Source organism: Macaca nemestrina, chromosome 4 (assembly GCF_043159975.1).
Source record: "Macaca nemestrina isolate mMacNem1 chromosome 4, mMacNem.hap1, whole genome shotgun sequence".
Classification (NCBI taxonomy): domain Eukaryota; kingdom Metazoa; phylum Chordata; class Mammalia; order Primates; family Cercopithecidae; genus Macaca; species Macaca nemestrina.
Genome location: NC_092128.1, coordinates 155,465,831 through 155,479,814, shown reverse-complemented (window position 1 = coordinate 155,479,814; position 13,984 = coordinate 155,465,831). Strand labels below are relative to the sequence as shown.

The following is a 13,984-nucleotide window of genomic DNA, read 5'->3' as shown; positions in this document are numbered from 1 at the left end:
GGTGCCGTGGTGCTGCTGCTGTCCGTCCATCAGGGGCCACCCCCACCACAGCGCTTCTGCTTCCTCGAAGGTCACACAGCCCCTGCAGGCTAAGGGGGGGTGGGCGCTGTCCGGCCCTGTCTGGCGGGCAGCCCCACAGACTAACCCCGGTGCCCCCAGTCATGACCCCAGCTCCCCTGCTCTTCAGAGTGGACGAGTAGGCCGCCAGCCTCCCCTCTGAGCGCGGACACCTGTCGAGGTGCACGGCTGTCCAGAGCCGGGGGGGGGGGCCTCGGGCCCCTCCCACCAGAGGGACCTGCTGCTGCCCCAGGCCAAGCCTGAGCCACCCACATGCCTCACAACTAGGTGTGGGGGCAGAACAATGTCCCTGAAGATGTCTGCATCCCGGTCCCTGGGACCTGTGAACATGGTGCTTACATGGCAAATCGGGTTGTTTGGGACCGAGATGGGGATGGTCCGGGATTAGCAGGACCCCGTGCAGTTCCAAGGGTCCTGACAGGGAGGCAGGAGGTCACAGCTGGAGAGACAGGAGCACACAGGCAGGGGTCGGAGGGATCGGAAGGGGCCACGCTGCCGACTTGAGGCTGGACCAAGTCCCAGCCCTGACTGAGGTGCTTCAACACCAGAGCCTCCCAAGGGGACACATCGCTGTTGGGCTTTTTTTTTTGAGACGGAGTCTTGTTTTGTTGCCCAGGCTGGAGTGCAGTGGCACAACCTCGGCTCACTGCAACCTCCGCCTCCTGGGTTCAAGCGATTCTCCTGCCTCAGCCTCCCGAGTAGCTGGGACTACAGGCATCCACCAACACACTTGGCTGTTTGTATTTTTAATAGAGACGGGGTTTCACCATATTGGCCAGGCTGGTCTTGATCTCCTGACCTCATGATCTGCCTGCCTCAGCCTCCCAAAGTGCTGGGATTACAGGCGTGAGCCACTGCGCCCAGCCTCTGTTGAGCTATTTATAATTTGAGAGAGGGTATTGCTCTGCCTCCCAGGCTTAAGTGCAGTGGTGCCATCATAGTGCACGGCAGCCTCTATCTCCCAGGCTCAAGCAATCCTCCTGCCTCAGCCTCCCCAGTAGCTGGGACTACAGGTGCATACCACCACACCAGGGTAATTTAAAAACAATTTTTTTTTGGTAGAGACAGAGTTTCACTACGTTGCCAGGGCTGGCCTCAGGCGATCCTCCCACCTTGGCCTCCCAAACTGCCGGGATGACAGGCGTGGGCCATCCTGTCTGGCTTGGGCCCCTTGTAGACTCTGCTCTGGAATAGTAATGCTTGCGGTGCTTTAAGCCACTGGGCTTACAGTAATCTATTAGTGTGGCCAGAGGAACCGACACAGGAAGCTTCAGGAAGAAGGCGGTTTGCCTTGCTCCTGAGGCCTGGGTGGAACAGGGCCAGCGCTGAATTCCGGTACAAGGCCTGTGCACACGAGACCCCCCACATCAGCTCTGGGGCTGCAGACCCGACCCTGGGGGGCTCCAGGCCTCCAGGTCAGACCTCCCCTCCTGGGAAGCAACACCGGGGCGGGCCTGGGACCACGCCGCCTCTGGTTTACCTCATCCCAAGGGGAACGCTTGGAAAACGTTCTGGAAATTGTCTTTGGGAGCCTTTTAATAATGTGGCCAGCTTATCATGACAAGCGTGTATGAGAAGTAAAATGCATTCTGCACACGACAGATGATGAACTACCCGAAATATCTTGTGAGAAGCTCTGGCAGGAACAACAGGGTGTCTGGATTCTTAAGCACAGTGCATTCAGCAGCCAGACCCAGAAAATCAGAGGCAGCGTCGGGAAGCTACTGCGCGTTTGTAAGGAGTCCGGCTGTCCACACAAGGGCGCTATTTTGGGACTCGGGCTTCTCAGCCTGTGACCTGCTGAAACCATTCATGCCGGCATCGTCCCTATTGGAAACTCTTTGAAGTTATTTTCGAAATGAGAATCGACTCAATCTATTCCACTACAGTTTCATACAAAGCATATTTTTTCTCATTTCAAAATAATTTCAGACTTCCAAAAAGTTCCAAAAATAGGACGGTGTGTATACTCGGTTCCCCAAATAACATCTTACATAACACTGGGTGAGCGCTGGCAGTCACTTCGCAGAAGGCCCCTCGGTCTGGGTCTCTGTCTGATGTCTCCTCGGGATTACATTCAGGTCATGCAGTTGGGCAAGAGAAACAGAGGTGACACCGTGCTCTCAGTGACGTCACCAGGTCGCTGTTGCCTGTGTGGCTCGCTCCCGGCAGTGACTGCTGGGTTAGGGGGGCTTCCGCTGCTCTGCTGTGATGTGACCACTGTCTCCTTGGAGGGAGTACACATCTCAAGGGAAGGTTTCTCAAGATTCAGCAGACACCTGCTTCACACCACACCTCACCACTCGCTTCATGTCAACTGAGGGTTCTTTTTTTTTTTGAGACAGTTGTCGCCCACGCTGGAGGGCGGTGGCACAATCTCGGCTCACTGCAACCTCCGCCTCCTGGTTTAAGCGATTCTCCCACCTCAGCCTCCCGAGTAGCTGGGATTACAGACATGCGCTACCAGTCCCAGCTAATTTTTGTATTTTTAGTAGAGACGGGGTTTCTCCATGTTGGCCAGGCTGGTCTCGAACTCCTGGCCTCAAGTGACCTGCCTGCCTTGGCCTCCCAGTGTTGGGATTATAGATGTGAGCCACCACGCCTGGCCCACTGAGGGTTGTAATCTGCATCCGTCACCACTGTGGTTTCTGCAATAGCGATTTCCTGTTCCCAAAATTCCTTCTACATTAGAATTAATAAGACAGACCTGGCCCTCCCCTCATTGATACCCAATTACTTATTTTGTATAGACTAGTGGATACCAATTTATTCTGTGAGCTACAGCCCATTACAATAATTAATTTTCTTTTTTTTTTTTTGTGAGACAAGGTCCTGCTTTGTCGCCCAGGCTGCAGAGCAGTGGTGTAATCGTGGCTCACTGCAGACTTAACCTCTGGCTCACGTGATCCTCCCACCTCAGCCTCCTGAGTATCTGGGACTACAGGCGGGTGACACCACACACAGCTGATTTTTCTTATGTTTTGTAGAGACAGGTTTCACCATGTTGCCCAGGCTGGTCTCGAACTCCTGGCCTCAAGCGATCCTCCCACCTTGGCCTCCTACAGTGCAGGGATTGCAGGTGTGAGCCACTGCGCCCAGCCTGTTTATTTTCATGCTGAACTCCTGGCCTCAAGTGATCCTCCCACCTCGGCCTCGCAGCGTGCTGGAATTGCAGACGAGCTGCCGGGCCCGGCCTGTTTATTTTCATGCTCAAATTGCCCCAGGTTGGCCATCGTGTGCTCCTTCCTATCCCCCAGTGTTATTTCAATAAGCCCCTTCATCTCAGCAATTCTTCACTCTCTGGCTTATCCAATACCTTCTCTGGCCTGGCCCTGGTTCCTTTGGTTAGAGAATGGTATCAGGGCCAAGACCCTGAGTGTGGGGGGCGCTGCGTTCAGGCCTTCAGGGCAGAGCTGGGAAGCATTTGTGCACAGCCCCTCACAATAGTCCCCTTTACACACAGTTTCAGTTACCCATGGTCAGCCACGCTCCAAAAATACTAAGTGGAAAATTCCAGAAATAAACCATTCATGAGTTTTCAACTCCATGCTGTTCTGAGCAGCTGTCCTGCCGGGACGTGAACCCTCCCTCTGTCCAGCATTCCAGGCTGTCCACGCCACCCTGCCTGCCAGGCACTCAGTAGCCATCTCGGTGATCAGACCTACCGTCACGGTGATGCGGCGCCTGGGTCCAAGAAGCCTTTATTTTACTTAATAATGGCCCCAAAGCACAAGAGTGGTGATGCAGGCGACTCAGACATACCAGAGAAGCTGCCAAGCGCTTCCTTTAAGGGAAAAGGTGGAAACTCCTGACCTAAAACAGCCATATGCCGAGGTTGCTAAGATCTTCCGTAAGAACACAGCTCCGACCTGTGACATTTTGAAGAGGAAGCAGAAAGTTCTGTCAGTTTTGCGGTCACACCTCAGACTTGATCACAGGTACGTACAGGAAAAAACATGGGACAGGATTCAGGACTATCCGCGGCTTCAGGTATCCGCTGGGGTCTCAGAGGATACCCTGGGCAGGTGACAGCGATCACTCTATTTCTCTATCCAGGTACCTTTGTATGTTAGAAAAGCAGGAGCTCAATACACCTGCCTTTTATCATCCACAATGTACTTCTAGTTTTTTCCATCTCAGAATATAGCTTCAGAATCGTACACGGAAAAAAGAAATTCACTCCCTAGAGTGCAGTATCTTTCCTGTCTCTCCCAGCTTTGGTCCATAGTCTGCCCCACACTCCTGACGAGTCAGAGTGCGGCACGAAGAGGAAGGCTCTGGCCCCAGGGCACCCATCAGCGAGTCAGAGTGTGGTTCAAGGGAAGAGGCAGGCCCCAGCCCCAGCCGAGCGCTCCCGATGGTGGGTCAGAGTACGGTGTGAAGAGGCCCCGGCCTGGGCCCAGGCGCTCTGTGGGCACGGCCTGTTGTGTTCCCCTCATATCCTGGTTCGTTTACTTTTTGAGCATGTGAAACCTTCTGCCATGACAGCCAGAACTCCACTCCCAGGGGTGCTCCAAGGGGCTCGCGGCTGGCCACGCCCATCAGCTCCGGCTCCTCCTTCTGGGGTTCTCCTTTGTAGTTTCCTATGTCCCTGTCTCCGTTTCACAGTAAGCTCACGCCACACAGCCGCACTGCGTCGGTGAGCTCATGGCACATGGCCGCACCGTGTCAGCATGGACTCCACGGTGGCTGCGTCACGGCTCCCGCATGCTGTGAGGACACTGGGGTTGCCACAAACAGTGCTGGGGCAACCCTGTGCCTACACGAAATATTCTGATAACAAATAAGACTTTTCAAACTAGCAGTGATATGTTAATATGTCTGCAGCACTTAGAGGCCTGACAGAGAGCAGACACGGGATGGTGACAGCTGCAGCGGAAGCAAGTCGTAGAACCCATGGGTGCAGGGACACAGGGTTGGGCGGGCCCACTCGCAACAAGTACTCAGTTCTGTGGGGAGGGGGGGATATGTTTAACCACAAAAGGGCCACCACTGCAGGACAGAAACAGAGGGCCTTTGCTGCAGAGAACTGGAGATGGGCTGAGAAGCCTCAGCCACCCACAGGCAGGAGGGGTGAGGGCAGCCTGTTTCCTGGAGCCCGAGGTCGGCCAGGCTGGTGGCCCCACCTGCCAGGGCTTAGAGACAGCCACTGCCAGGGTCACCAGAGAGGACGTGACCTGGATCCTCCCACCCCATCTCCTGCCACCGCCCTCCACTGACCAGACAGGAGCCAGCCCCTTTCCAACAACGCCTGGGAAGGGGACAGGTCTGGCTGAGGCCGCAGATGTGCAAGCACCTGCGTTCCATCCACAGGTTTGGGCCCCGGCTGGCCTGATGCACTGGGTGGACCCGGGCTGGGTTTCCGTGACCCACAGGCAACTCTGGCGCAGACGGGCTGAGAACTCTGCTCAGGGGCCAGGCCGTGCTGCGAACATGTGCCAGGGATCTTAGGCAGAGCTCACTGGCACAGAAGACAGCTGGTGCGAGCCTGCAAATGGACTCAGGTTCTCTTTTTCTGTTAAAATATAGGAGTTATTGAAATTAAATACCCAGCTTTATAAATATGGTCTGATACAAATCAGAAAATGACCCTTTGATCATGAAGCTACTTGGTATTCAGGCAAAACCAGAAAGAATCAAGAAGTCAAATCCATCCAAAGCCAGAAGGTTCTCACTTCCTACTCTGTGTTCCATTTTTTTTTTTTTTCTTTCTTTAAGGAAATGAACTGGCATATACGAATACAAACATGAAAACATCCTGCTAGGGAATGGTGATTTCCTGATGATATCTGTGTTCAGAAGGGACTGAAATTTATGCACATTTACCTGTTTGAACTCCGAAGGTATCAGAGGACTGCAACATAAAACCGCCCCATACAAGAGGGCCCCGGCCTCGAAGACGAGGGTCTTGCTCCACGCTCCCCTCCCTCCCAGCCTTGCAGGGAACGCCGTCCCACTCAGGGGTTCAATGCAGAAACACCCTCCTAAGGGAAAACAGGACGCCACTTCCCTACCCAGGAGACGCCCCCACAGGGGTGGAGCCTCTATTTGAAGCCCGTTTCTAAGGACACTACACGCAGGCCTTCGCCGACCTAAGAGGCAGGATGATGCCCTCCGTCCCAAGAGACCACTGAACACGGCCTAGGGGTCTTCTCATCAAAATTCATTTTTTTGCCTCTGATTTTCCACCAATCAAGTCTCCAAATCCCAGCTTCTCCAATGGTTCTTGTAGCATCAATTTTCTAAAAGAAAAAGAGAAAGCTGTCAGGGCGGGAGGCGCAGGGAGGACGAGAGGGGCCCTTGCAGGCCCTGGCTTCTCACCACAAACCGGGGGTCCTGCCGCCCCTATCTACGTCCTGGGAGACAGGCGTCTCGGCCTCAGCCCCCGTGCCTGGCGCCTTCCCCAGTGGGCAGAGTCAACAGGGCAATGAGGACATGACCACTTAGAGACATCCCAGGGCCTAAGGCCTGGGGCCTCCTGGGATACCCAAGAGGGGCAGCTGTGCCCGCTGCCCCTAGGACACACCACTTCCCCACATTCTGGTAAAATATGTATCTGGACAACAGCTTCACGCTGACCTCCCAGACTTGCCTTTATTGGCAGAATAAACCCTAAAGAATGACCCCTAAAGATGTTCACGCCCTAATCCCTGGAACCTCTGCCCGCCACCTTCCATGGCACCCTGGCAGAGGAGACCTTAGGTTGCCATCCGCCCAGGTGGAACTGAGACTGCGGTCGACAGTTATCTGATCTTTTTTTTTTTTTTAGAGACACGGTCTCACTTTGTCTCCCAGGCTGGGATGCAGTGGTGCAATCAGCGGTTCAAGTTCACTGCAGCCTTGAACTCCTGGGCTCAAGTGATCCTCCCATCTCAGCCTCTTGGGTAGTTGAGACTGCAGATGTATGCCATCACGCACGGCTAAGTTTTTTTTTTTTTTTTTTTTTTTCCCCCAGAGACAGTCTCGCTCTGTTGCCCAGGCTGGAGGGCAGTGATGCGATCTCGGCTCACTGCAGCCTCCGCCTCCCAGGTCCAAGTGATTCTTGTGCCTCGGCCTCCTGAGTAGCTGAGACTACAGGTGCACACCACCACGCCCGGCTAATTCTTGTAGTTTTAGTAGAGATGGGGTCTCACCATATGGGTCAGGCTGGTCTCGAACTCCTGACCTCATGTGATCATCCACTTCGGCCTCCCAAAGTGCTGGGATTATAGGCATGAGCCCCTGTGCTCGGCCAGCTAATTTTTTTTTTTTTTTTTTTTGAGACAGAGTCCTACTCTGTTGCCTAGGCTGGAGTACAGCGGCATGATCTCGGCTCACTACAACCTCCACCTCCCAGGTTCAGGCAATTCTCCCTGCCTCGGCCTCCCAAGTGGCTGGGATTACAGGCGCCTGCCACCACGCCTGGCTAATTTTTATATTTTTAGTAGAGATGGGGTCTCACCATTTTGGTTAGGCTGGTCTTGAACTCCTGACCTCAAGTGATCTGCCCACCTCGGTCTCCCAAAGTGTTGGAATTACAGGCGTGAGCCACTGCACCCAGCCAGCTAATTTTTTAAGACATTTTTTGTAGATACAGGGTTTCACTATGTTGCCCAGGCTGGTCTTGAACTCCTGAGCTCAAGTGATTCTCCTGCTTGGCCTCCCAGAGTGCTGGGGCTACAGACGTCAGCCACCACATCCGGCCAAAGTAATTCCCAGCTGTTTATCACAGTGCAGCCATCTTAGCGATGTGAAATTCATGACTCAGCATGACTTTTTTATGGGCCCCACGCTCTTCAGGACAATAGTAACAACCATGTGAACTCACACACACATGGTGACATGCCCCCCGATCCTACTGTGTGCTTTATAGGGATGGCCTCCTTTACCCTCCCCACAACCCAGCCAGGAGGCCCAGCCACCATCCCATGAGGCCCCCATGCACTCTGTGCTGCTGGCAGGGGGTGAGGCTGCTCCACCAGGGTGTCTGTGTTACCCCCGGTGCCTAATCCCCAGGACAGGATGCGAACTTCTAAATCACTGCAGAGGCTTGAGATCTCAGACCACGGTGGTCATCTAAAACACACCTATATTTTCACATCAGGCTAACACGGTCCAAGTCCTCACAAGACAACTTTTTTAAAGTTTATTTTAAATAAACTTAAAGTTTAAGTTTATTTTAAAGTTTATTAAAGTAAACTTTTTAAAACTCTATAGTGGTTCATTTTCTAAAACAGACACACACAGAGGTGGGAGTAAAGTCACGTCTGGGATTTTAGCACAGAAGGAAAAAGGAAGAAAAGAAATGGCTAAAAACAGGGCAGGTGCCAGTTACAGGAGGCAGATTATCCTCAACTTCTGTATGTTTGATGATTTTCATGAACAAATAACCAATCAAAATTCTACAGTCAAAATAACTGACCTTACAGAAGGAGCAGGATTTAAAAAAAAAAAAAAGAAAAAAAAAAGGCCGGGTGCGGTGCTCACGCCTGTAATCCCAGCACTTTGGGAGGCTGAGGCAGGTGGATCACGAGGTCAGGAGATTGAGACCATCCCGGCTAACACGGTGAAACCCCGTCTCTACTAAAAATACAAAAAATTAGCCGGGCGTGGTGGCAGGCGCCTGTAGTCCCAGCTACTCGGGAGGCTGAGGCAAGAGAATGGCATGAACCTGGGAGGCGGAGCTTGCAGGGAGCTGAGATCGTGCCACTGCACTCCAGCCTGGGCGACTGACACTCTGCCTCAAAAAAAATAAAAATAAAAATAAAAAAACAATGAAATCAGAAACACGTGCCCTGCACATTTGCCTAAACATCGCCTGGCCAATCGCGAGGCCACCTGAGGCACTGGCCCTGGCTCCCTTCCTCCCCGCTGTCCTCAGGAGTCTCATGGGGAAGCTGAGCATGAGGCAGGAGACCTGCTCACACCCTCACATGAACAGAGCCCAATTCACATGGTCTCTAAAGCTTGGCAGCACCATGGAGAAATTCTCAGTTCCAGTTTTCTAAAGATGCATTAATTTCAGACTAATTTAAACACGTGGCTCCAGCCAGCGTGCTACTTATAAACAATTAGAGATGGTAAGGGACAGACTCAGTGTGGTCCTTGGACAAATGTGAGCCTTGGAAGAGCCTGAGCAACAGCCCCAAAGGCAGAATGTGGCCTCACTGGAAGTCCACACCGCTGAGAAGGCCCATCATCCTTACGGCCCCAAATGTCCACACAAATAACCCCGAACACACCTGTGTGGCCTGAAAGGCACAACGGATTTTTGCCTTGAGGGAAATGTCTGAGTCTGTTATAGGAAAATGAAAAGAACTCAAAGTAGATGGTGAATTGTCAACCTGTCTTCAGCACAGACACAGCTGTCTGAAGACTGAAATGCTTACTGAGCTAATCATGGCCTCGAAAAGCAAAAATAAAAGCTCCCACCACCATCATATAATTACATGCTACGTGCTTTTTTTGCATAAGGATTAGGACAGCTCTTATTTTAAGTAAAAGCTGTGGGGATCATAGCTACAAACGCGTTTGTTTTGTTTAAAAGTGAGCTTTGGTGAGTTCTGGTTACGAAAGGAAGAACCATTCATCTTTCATCATTTCTTGAATAGTCTATTGTCCTCCCTGTCACATTCCAAACAACTCTAAGTGGAGCAAAACAACCCAGTGCATATTTTTAACGTCTGAGAATGCAAAAGAAAGAAACTGTATACCCACGACCTTCAATATTTTGACTCAGTCAGCATTTTTATGATGCACGATTTTGAAACCTTAATGACAGGTCGGTAGCAACCAAATGTGGAAAGAAAATGCTCTCGGGAATGCAATGATGTATAACGCTATCGCTCAAGAGGAGGTTCCCAAGATTGGGAAACAGCTTTTGGTACAATTTCATCTGATAAGCCTCCATTTCAAGGGCAAACAATTCTACAGTCCTGAAAAACACTAGCTGAATCCCAGGCCTGAAAAAGACACACCGTGATGCCTTTCAGGAAAAAAAAGTTTTAATTGGAGTAGTGGGAAATGGAAGTCATAACGCTTAGCTGTACTTACCTCTCCATCCTGCATTCTAAATATTCTTTGGATTCATTTCTGCACAAAGCATTTTCAAAATGATTGTCATAAAGACACTTCATGAATTTATCTTTAAAGCTTTTACATTCACCTAGAATGAGAAAGAAAACAGCACGTTCGTTTCAAAGTGAAACATGATGCAACCACACAAAGGCCTTAATAAGAGCTGCGCTACTTTTCCTTTCAAAACTTGTTTCCTCAGGCTGGGCGTGGTGGCTCACACTTGTAATCCCAGCACTCTAAGAGTATCGCCTGACCCCAGGAGTTTGAGACCAGCCTGGGCAACATAGTGAGACCCCCCCCATCTCTACCAAAAAAAACCTTAAAAGTTAGCTAGGTGTGGCGCATGTCTGTGGTTCCAGCTACTCAGGAGGCTGAGGCAGGAGGATCGTTTGAGCAAAGGAGTTCAAGGTTGCAGTGAGCTATGACCACAGCACTGCACTCCAGCCTGGGCAGCAGATCTAGACCTTGTCTCTTAAAAATAATCCAGGCCGGGAGCAGTGGCTCACGCCTGTAATCCTAGTGCTTTGGGAGGCAGAGGTGGGTGGATCACCTGAGGCCAGGAGTTCAAGACCAGCTTGGCCGACTTGGTGAAACCCCATCTCTACTAAAAATACAAAAATTAGCTGGGCATGGTGGCGGATGTCTGTAGTCCCTGCTATTCAGGAGGCTGAGGCAGGAGAATCGCTTGAACCCGGGAGGCAGAGGTTGCAGTGAGTCGAGATCATGCCACTGCACTCCAGCCTGGGCGACAGAGTGAGACTTCATTTCAAAAATAAATAAATAAATAATCCAGCCATGGACAACATGGGGAAACCCCATCTCTAAAATAAATAAATAGGCCGGGCGCGGTGGCTCAAGCCTGTAATCCCAGCACTTTGGGAGGCCGAGACGGGCGGATCACGAGGTCAGGAGATCGAGACCATCCTGGCTAACACAGTGAAACCCCGTCTCTACTAAAAAATACAAAAAACTTAGCTGGGCGAGGTGGCGGGCGCCTGTAGTCCCAGCTATTCGGGAGGCTGAGGCAGGAGAATGGCGTAAGCCCGGGAGGCGGAGCTTGCAGTGAGCTGAGATCCAGCCACTGCACTCCAGCCTGGGTGGCAGAGCGAGACTCCGTCTCAAAAAAAAAATAAATAAATAAAATAAATAAATAAATAAATAAATAAATAAATAAAACAATTAGCTGGGTGTGGTGCTGTACACCTATAGTCCCAGCCACTCTAGAGGCTGAGACAGGAGACTCCCCCGAGCCCAGAAAGGAAGGAGGCCAAGGCTTCAGTGAGCTATGATTGCACCACTGCACTCCAGCCTAAGCAACAGAGTGAGACCGTGTCTCAAAACAAAAACAAACAAACCCAAACCTGTTTCCTTCAGAAACATGCTGAAAACAACACTGGAAAAAACCCACAACGTGGTAACCTTCAGCCCAGTACAAGGTTAAGGTGCAAGCTAGGTGATGGTCCCAGGAGAGTTCGGGGTAAAAAGTCTTTCATTTTTGCTGTGTTTGAAAATGTCACAATAAAATATTAGGAAAGAAACAGTGATTCACAGATCGTTTTTCTTTTCTTTTCTTTCTTTCTTTCTTTTTTTTTTTTTTTGAGACGTTGTCTCACTCTGTCGCCCAGGCTGGAGTGCAGTGGCCCGAACTCGGCTCACTGCAACCTCCGCCTCCCGGTTCAAACGATTCTCTTGCCTCGGCCTCCTGAGTAGCTGGGACTACAGGAGAGCCACATCACAGCCGACTAATTTTTATATTTTTAGTAGAGACGGGGTTTCCCCATGTTGGGCAGCTCGGTTTCCAACTCCTGATCTTAAGTGATCCGCCCACCTCGGCCTCCTAAAGGGCTAGGATCACAGGCGTGAGCCACCGCGCCCGGCCCACAGATCCTTTTTCAAAGCCTTCATGTCCATGGAGGCAATTTAACGGCTAACCCCATACCGGAATCCGGCCAGAACCATTGAGAGATTAGCAGCACTTTGGAGCTTTGCAGCAGACACGCCAGGCACCGTCTAAGCCCCGGTTGCAGCTGCGGGCTTCGCGGCTGCCGAATGTCCCGCTCTGCAAACCCGGGGCACAGACAGCCCACCGAGTCAGGGCGGAGCCAGGGACCCGGAACCCGACGCAAGGAGTCGGTGTCGCTGTCCTCGTCACGGCGGCCACGGTCCTGCCAGCTCCCACATGCAGGGTCCACAACGCAGCAGTGACCCGGGGCTGGGGCGTAGGGGCGGGTGGCGTGCCTCAGTTTCCCCGCCTGCACCGTGCCAGATGCCGGCACCCCATGGGGCTCCGCGCTGGGCCGCGACCCAGACCCTCCATCCCAGACCCCTGCCCACCGACCTTCCGCTGCTCACCTAAGTGATCCAGTGGGAAGCTGCCCTTGTCCGGGGGCCGCGGCTGGAAGCTCTTGGTCCCGAAATTCATGGCGGTCGACATCTTGGCGACGCCGAAGTCTGCGAGTGCCTTGCGAGCGTACGCAGGGCGGCCGGCGGAGCGCCGAGCAGGCACCCCGAGAGCGCCGAGCACGTTGTGCAGTCCCCGTCCCCGCCCTTTGCCCCGGCCCGGCCCACCCCTTGTCCAGGCCCGGCCCCGCCCCATGCCCAGGCCCGGCCCCGCCCCCTCGGACTCAGGAAGCTCCTGAGCCCCGGTGGGCGCTGCCCGGGCTCTCCCGTCCCCTGGGACCCTCGCAGCAGTCGGTAGCAGAATCAGCTTTTGGAATGGGTGAGAAACCAAAGCCCAGAAAGGTTCAGTGAATTGCCCAAGGACACATAGCGGTGCCGGGCATCTCTGCATCCCAGGTGTCTGCCGGGGCCTCGATTTCCCCATTGCACAGAGGCCTCATCACCAGGCCCATCCGGGGAGGAAGGCGGCACCGGAGGGACAGGAGAGCATGTGGACTCGCTGCCTGCGACTGCTGGAGCCAGGTGCCACCACCGAGCAGCTTCAACAACAGGAATGTGCTCTCAGTCCTGGGGCCCGGAGTCCAAGCAGTGGGCAGGGTGGGGGCCCTGGGGACAGTCCCAGGCCTGCCTCCCAGCTTCTGGGGGCCGCCAGTCTCTGATGTTCCTTGGCTTGCAGAAGCACCACCTGGTCTTGGCCCCTACGTTCCCATGGTGTCCTGTGCGTGTCCAAATTTCCTATTTTTATTTATTTATTTGAGACAGGGTCTTGCTCTACTGCCCAGACTGGAGTGCAGTGGCACGATCACGACTCACTGCAGCCTCCACCTCCTGGGCTCAGCGATCCTCTCGCCCCAGCCTCCTGAGTAGCTGGGACCACAGGCACACACCACCACACCAGACTAATTTTTGTATTTTTCGTATAGATGGAGTCTCCCTATGTTGCCCAGGCTGGTCCTTAACTCCTGGGCTCAGGCAATCCTCCTGCCTCAGCCTCCCAAAATGCTGGGATTACAGACATGAGCCACCATTCCCAACCTAAATTTCCTCTTTTTATAAGGATAGCAGTCATGTTGGGTTAGGGCCTACCCCAGTAACTTCATCTTAACTAATTACATCAGCAGCAACCCTATTTCTTTGTTTTGTTTTTTTAAGATGGAGTCTCTCTCTTATTGCCCAGGCTGGAGTGCAGTGGCTCAATCTTGGCTCACTGCAACCTCCACCTCCCAGGTTAAAGCAATTCTCCTGCCTCAGCCTCCCAAGTAGCTGGGATTACAGGCGTGCACCACCACACCCGGCTTTTTTTTTTTTTTCTCGAGACAGTCTCGCTTTGTAACCCAGACATGAGTGAAATGGTGCAATCTCAGCTCACTGCAACCTCCACTTCCTGAGTTCAAGTGATTCTCCTGCCTCAGCCTCCTGAGTAGCTGGGATTACAGGCACTTGCCACCAC

The 13,984-nt window shown here is 52.7% G+C and overlaps 1 protein-coding gene across 1 annotated transcript; it reads right to left on the bottom strand.

Annotated features, from left to right (window-relative positions):
- Positions 1 to 1,596: 1,596 nt before the first annotated feature.
- LOC105483424 (cytochrome c oxidase assembly factor COX19) lies at positions 1,597 to 12,641 on the bottom strand. The gene is made up of 3 exons (XM_011744316.3): positions 12,487 to 12,641; positions 10,111 to 10,222; positions 1,597 to 6,320 (listed from the first exon to the last, which is right to left on the bottom strand). Exons 1-3 carry the CDS (start codon positions 12,566 to 12,568, stop codon positions 6,242 to 6,244), a joined length of 273 nt encoding a protein of 90 aa, XP_011742618.1. The 5' UTR covers positions 12,569 to 12,641; the 3' UTR covers positions 1,597 to 6,241.
- Positions 12,642 to 13,984: the final 1,343 nt, after the last annotated feature.

Excerpts from the sequence above, each read along its gene's own strand:
- LOC105483424 (XM_011744316.3), bottom strand. The coding sequence starts at position 12,568 with ATGTCGACCGCCATGAATTTCGGGACCAAGAGCTTCCAGCCGCGGCCC. Across the intron at positions 10,223-12,486 it reads CTTCCCACTGGATCACTTAG|GTGAATGTAAAAGCTTTAAA; the intron begins GTGAGCAGCGGA and ends TTCTCATTCTAG. Across the intron at positions 6,321-10,110 it reads TTAGAATGCAGGATGGAGAG|AAAATTGATGCTACAAGAAC; the intron begins GTAAGTACAGCT and ends TTTTTCTTTTAG.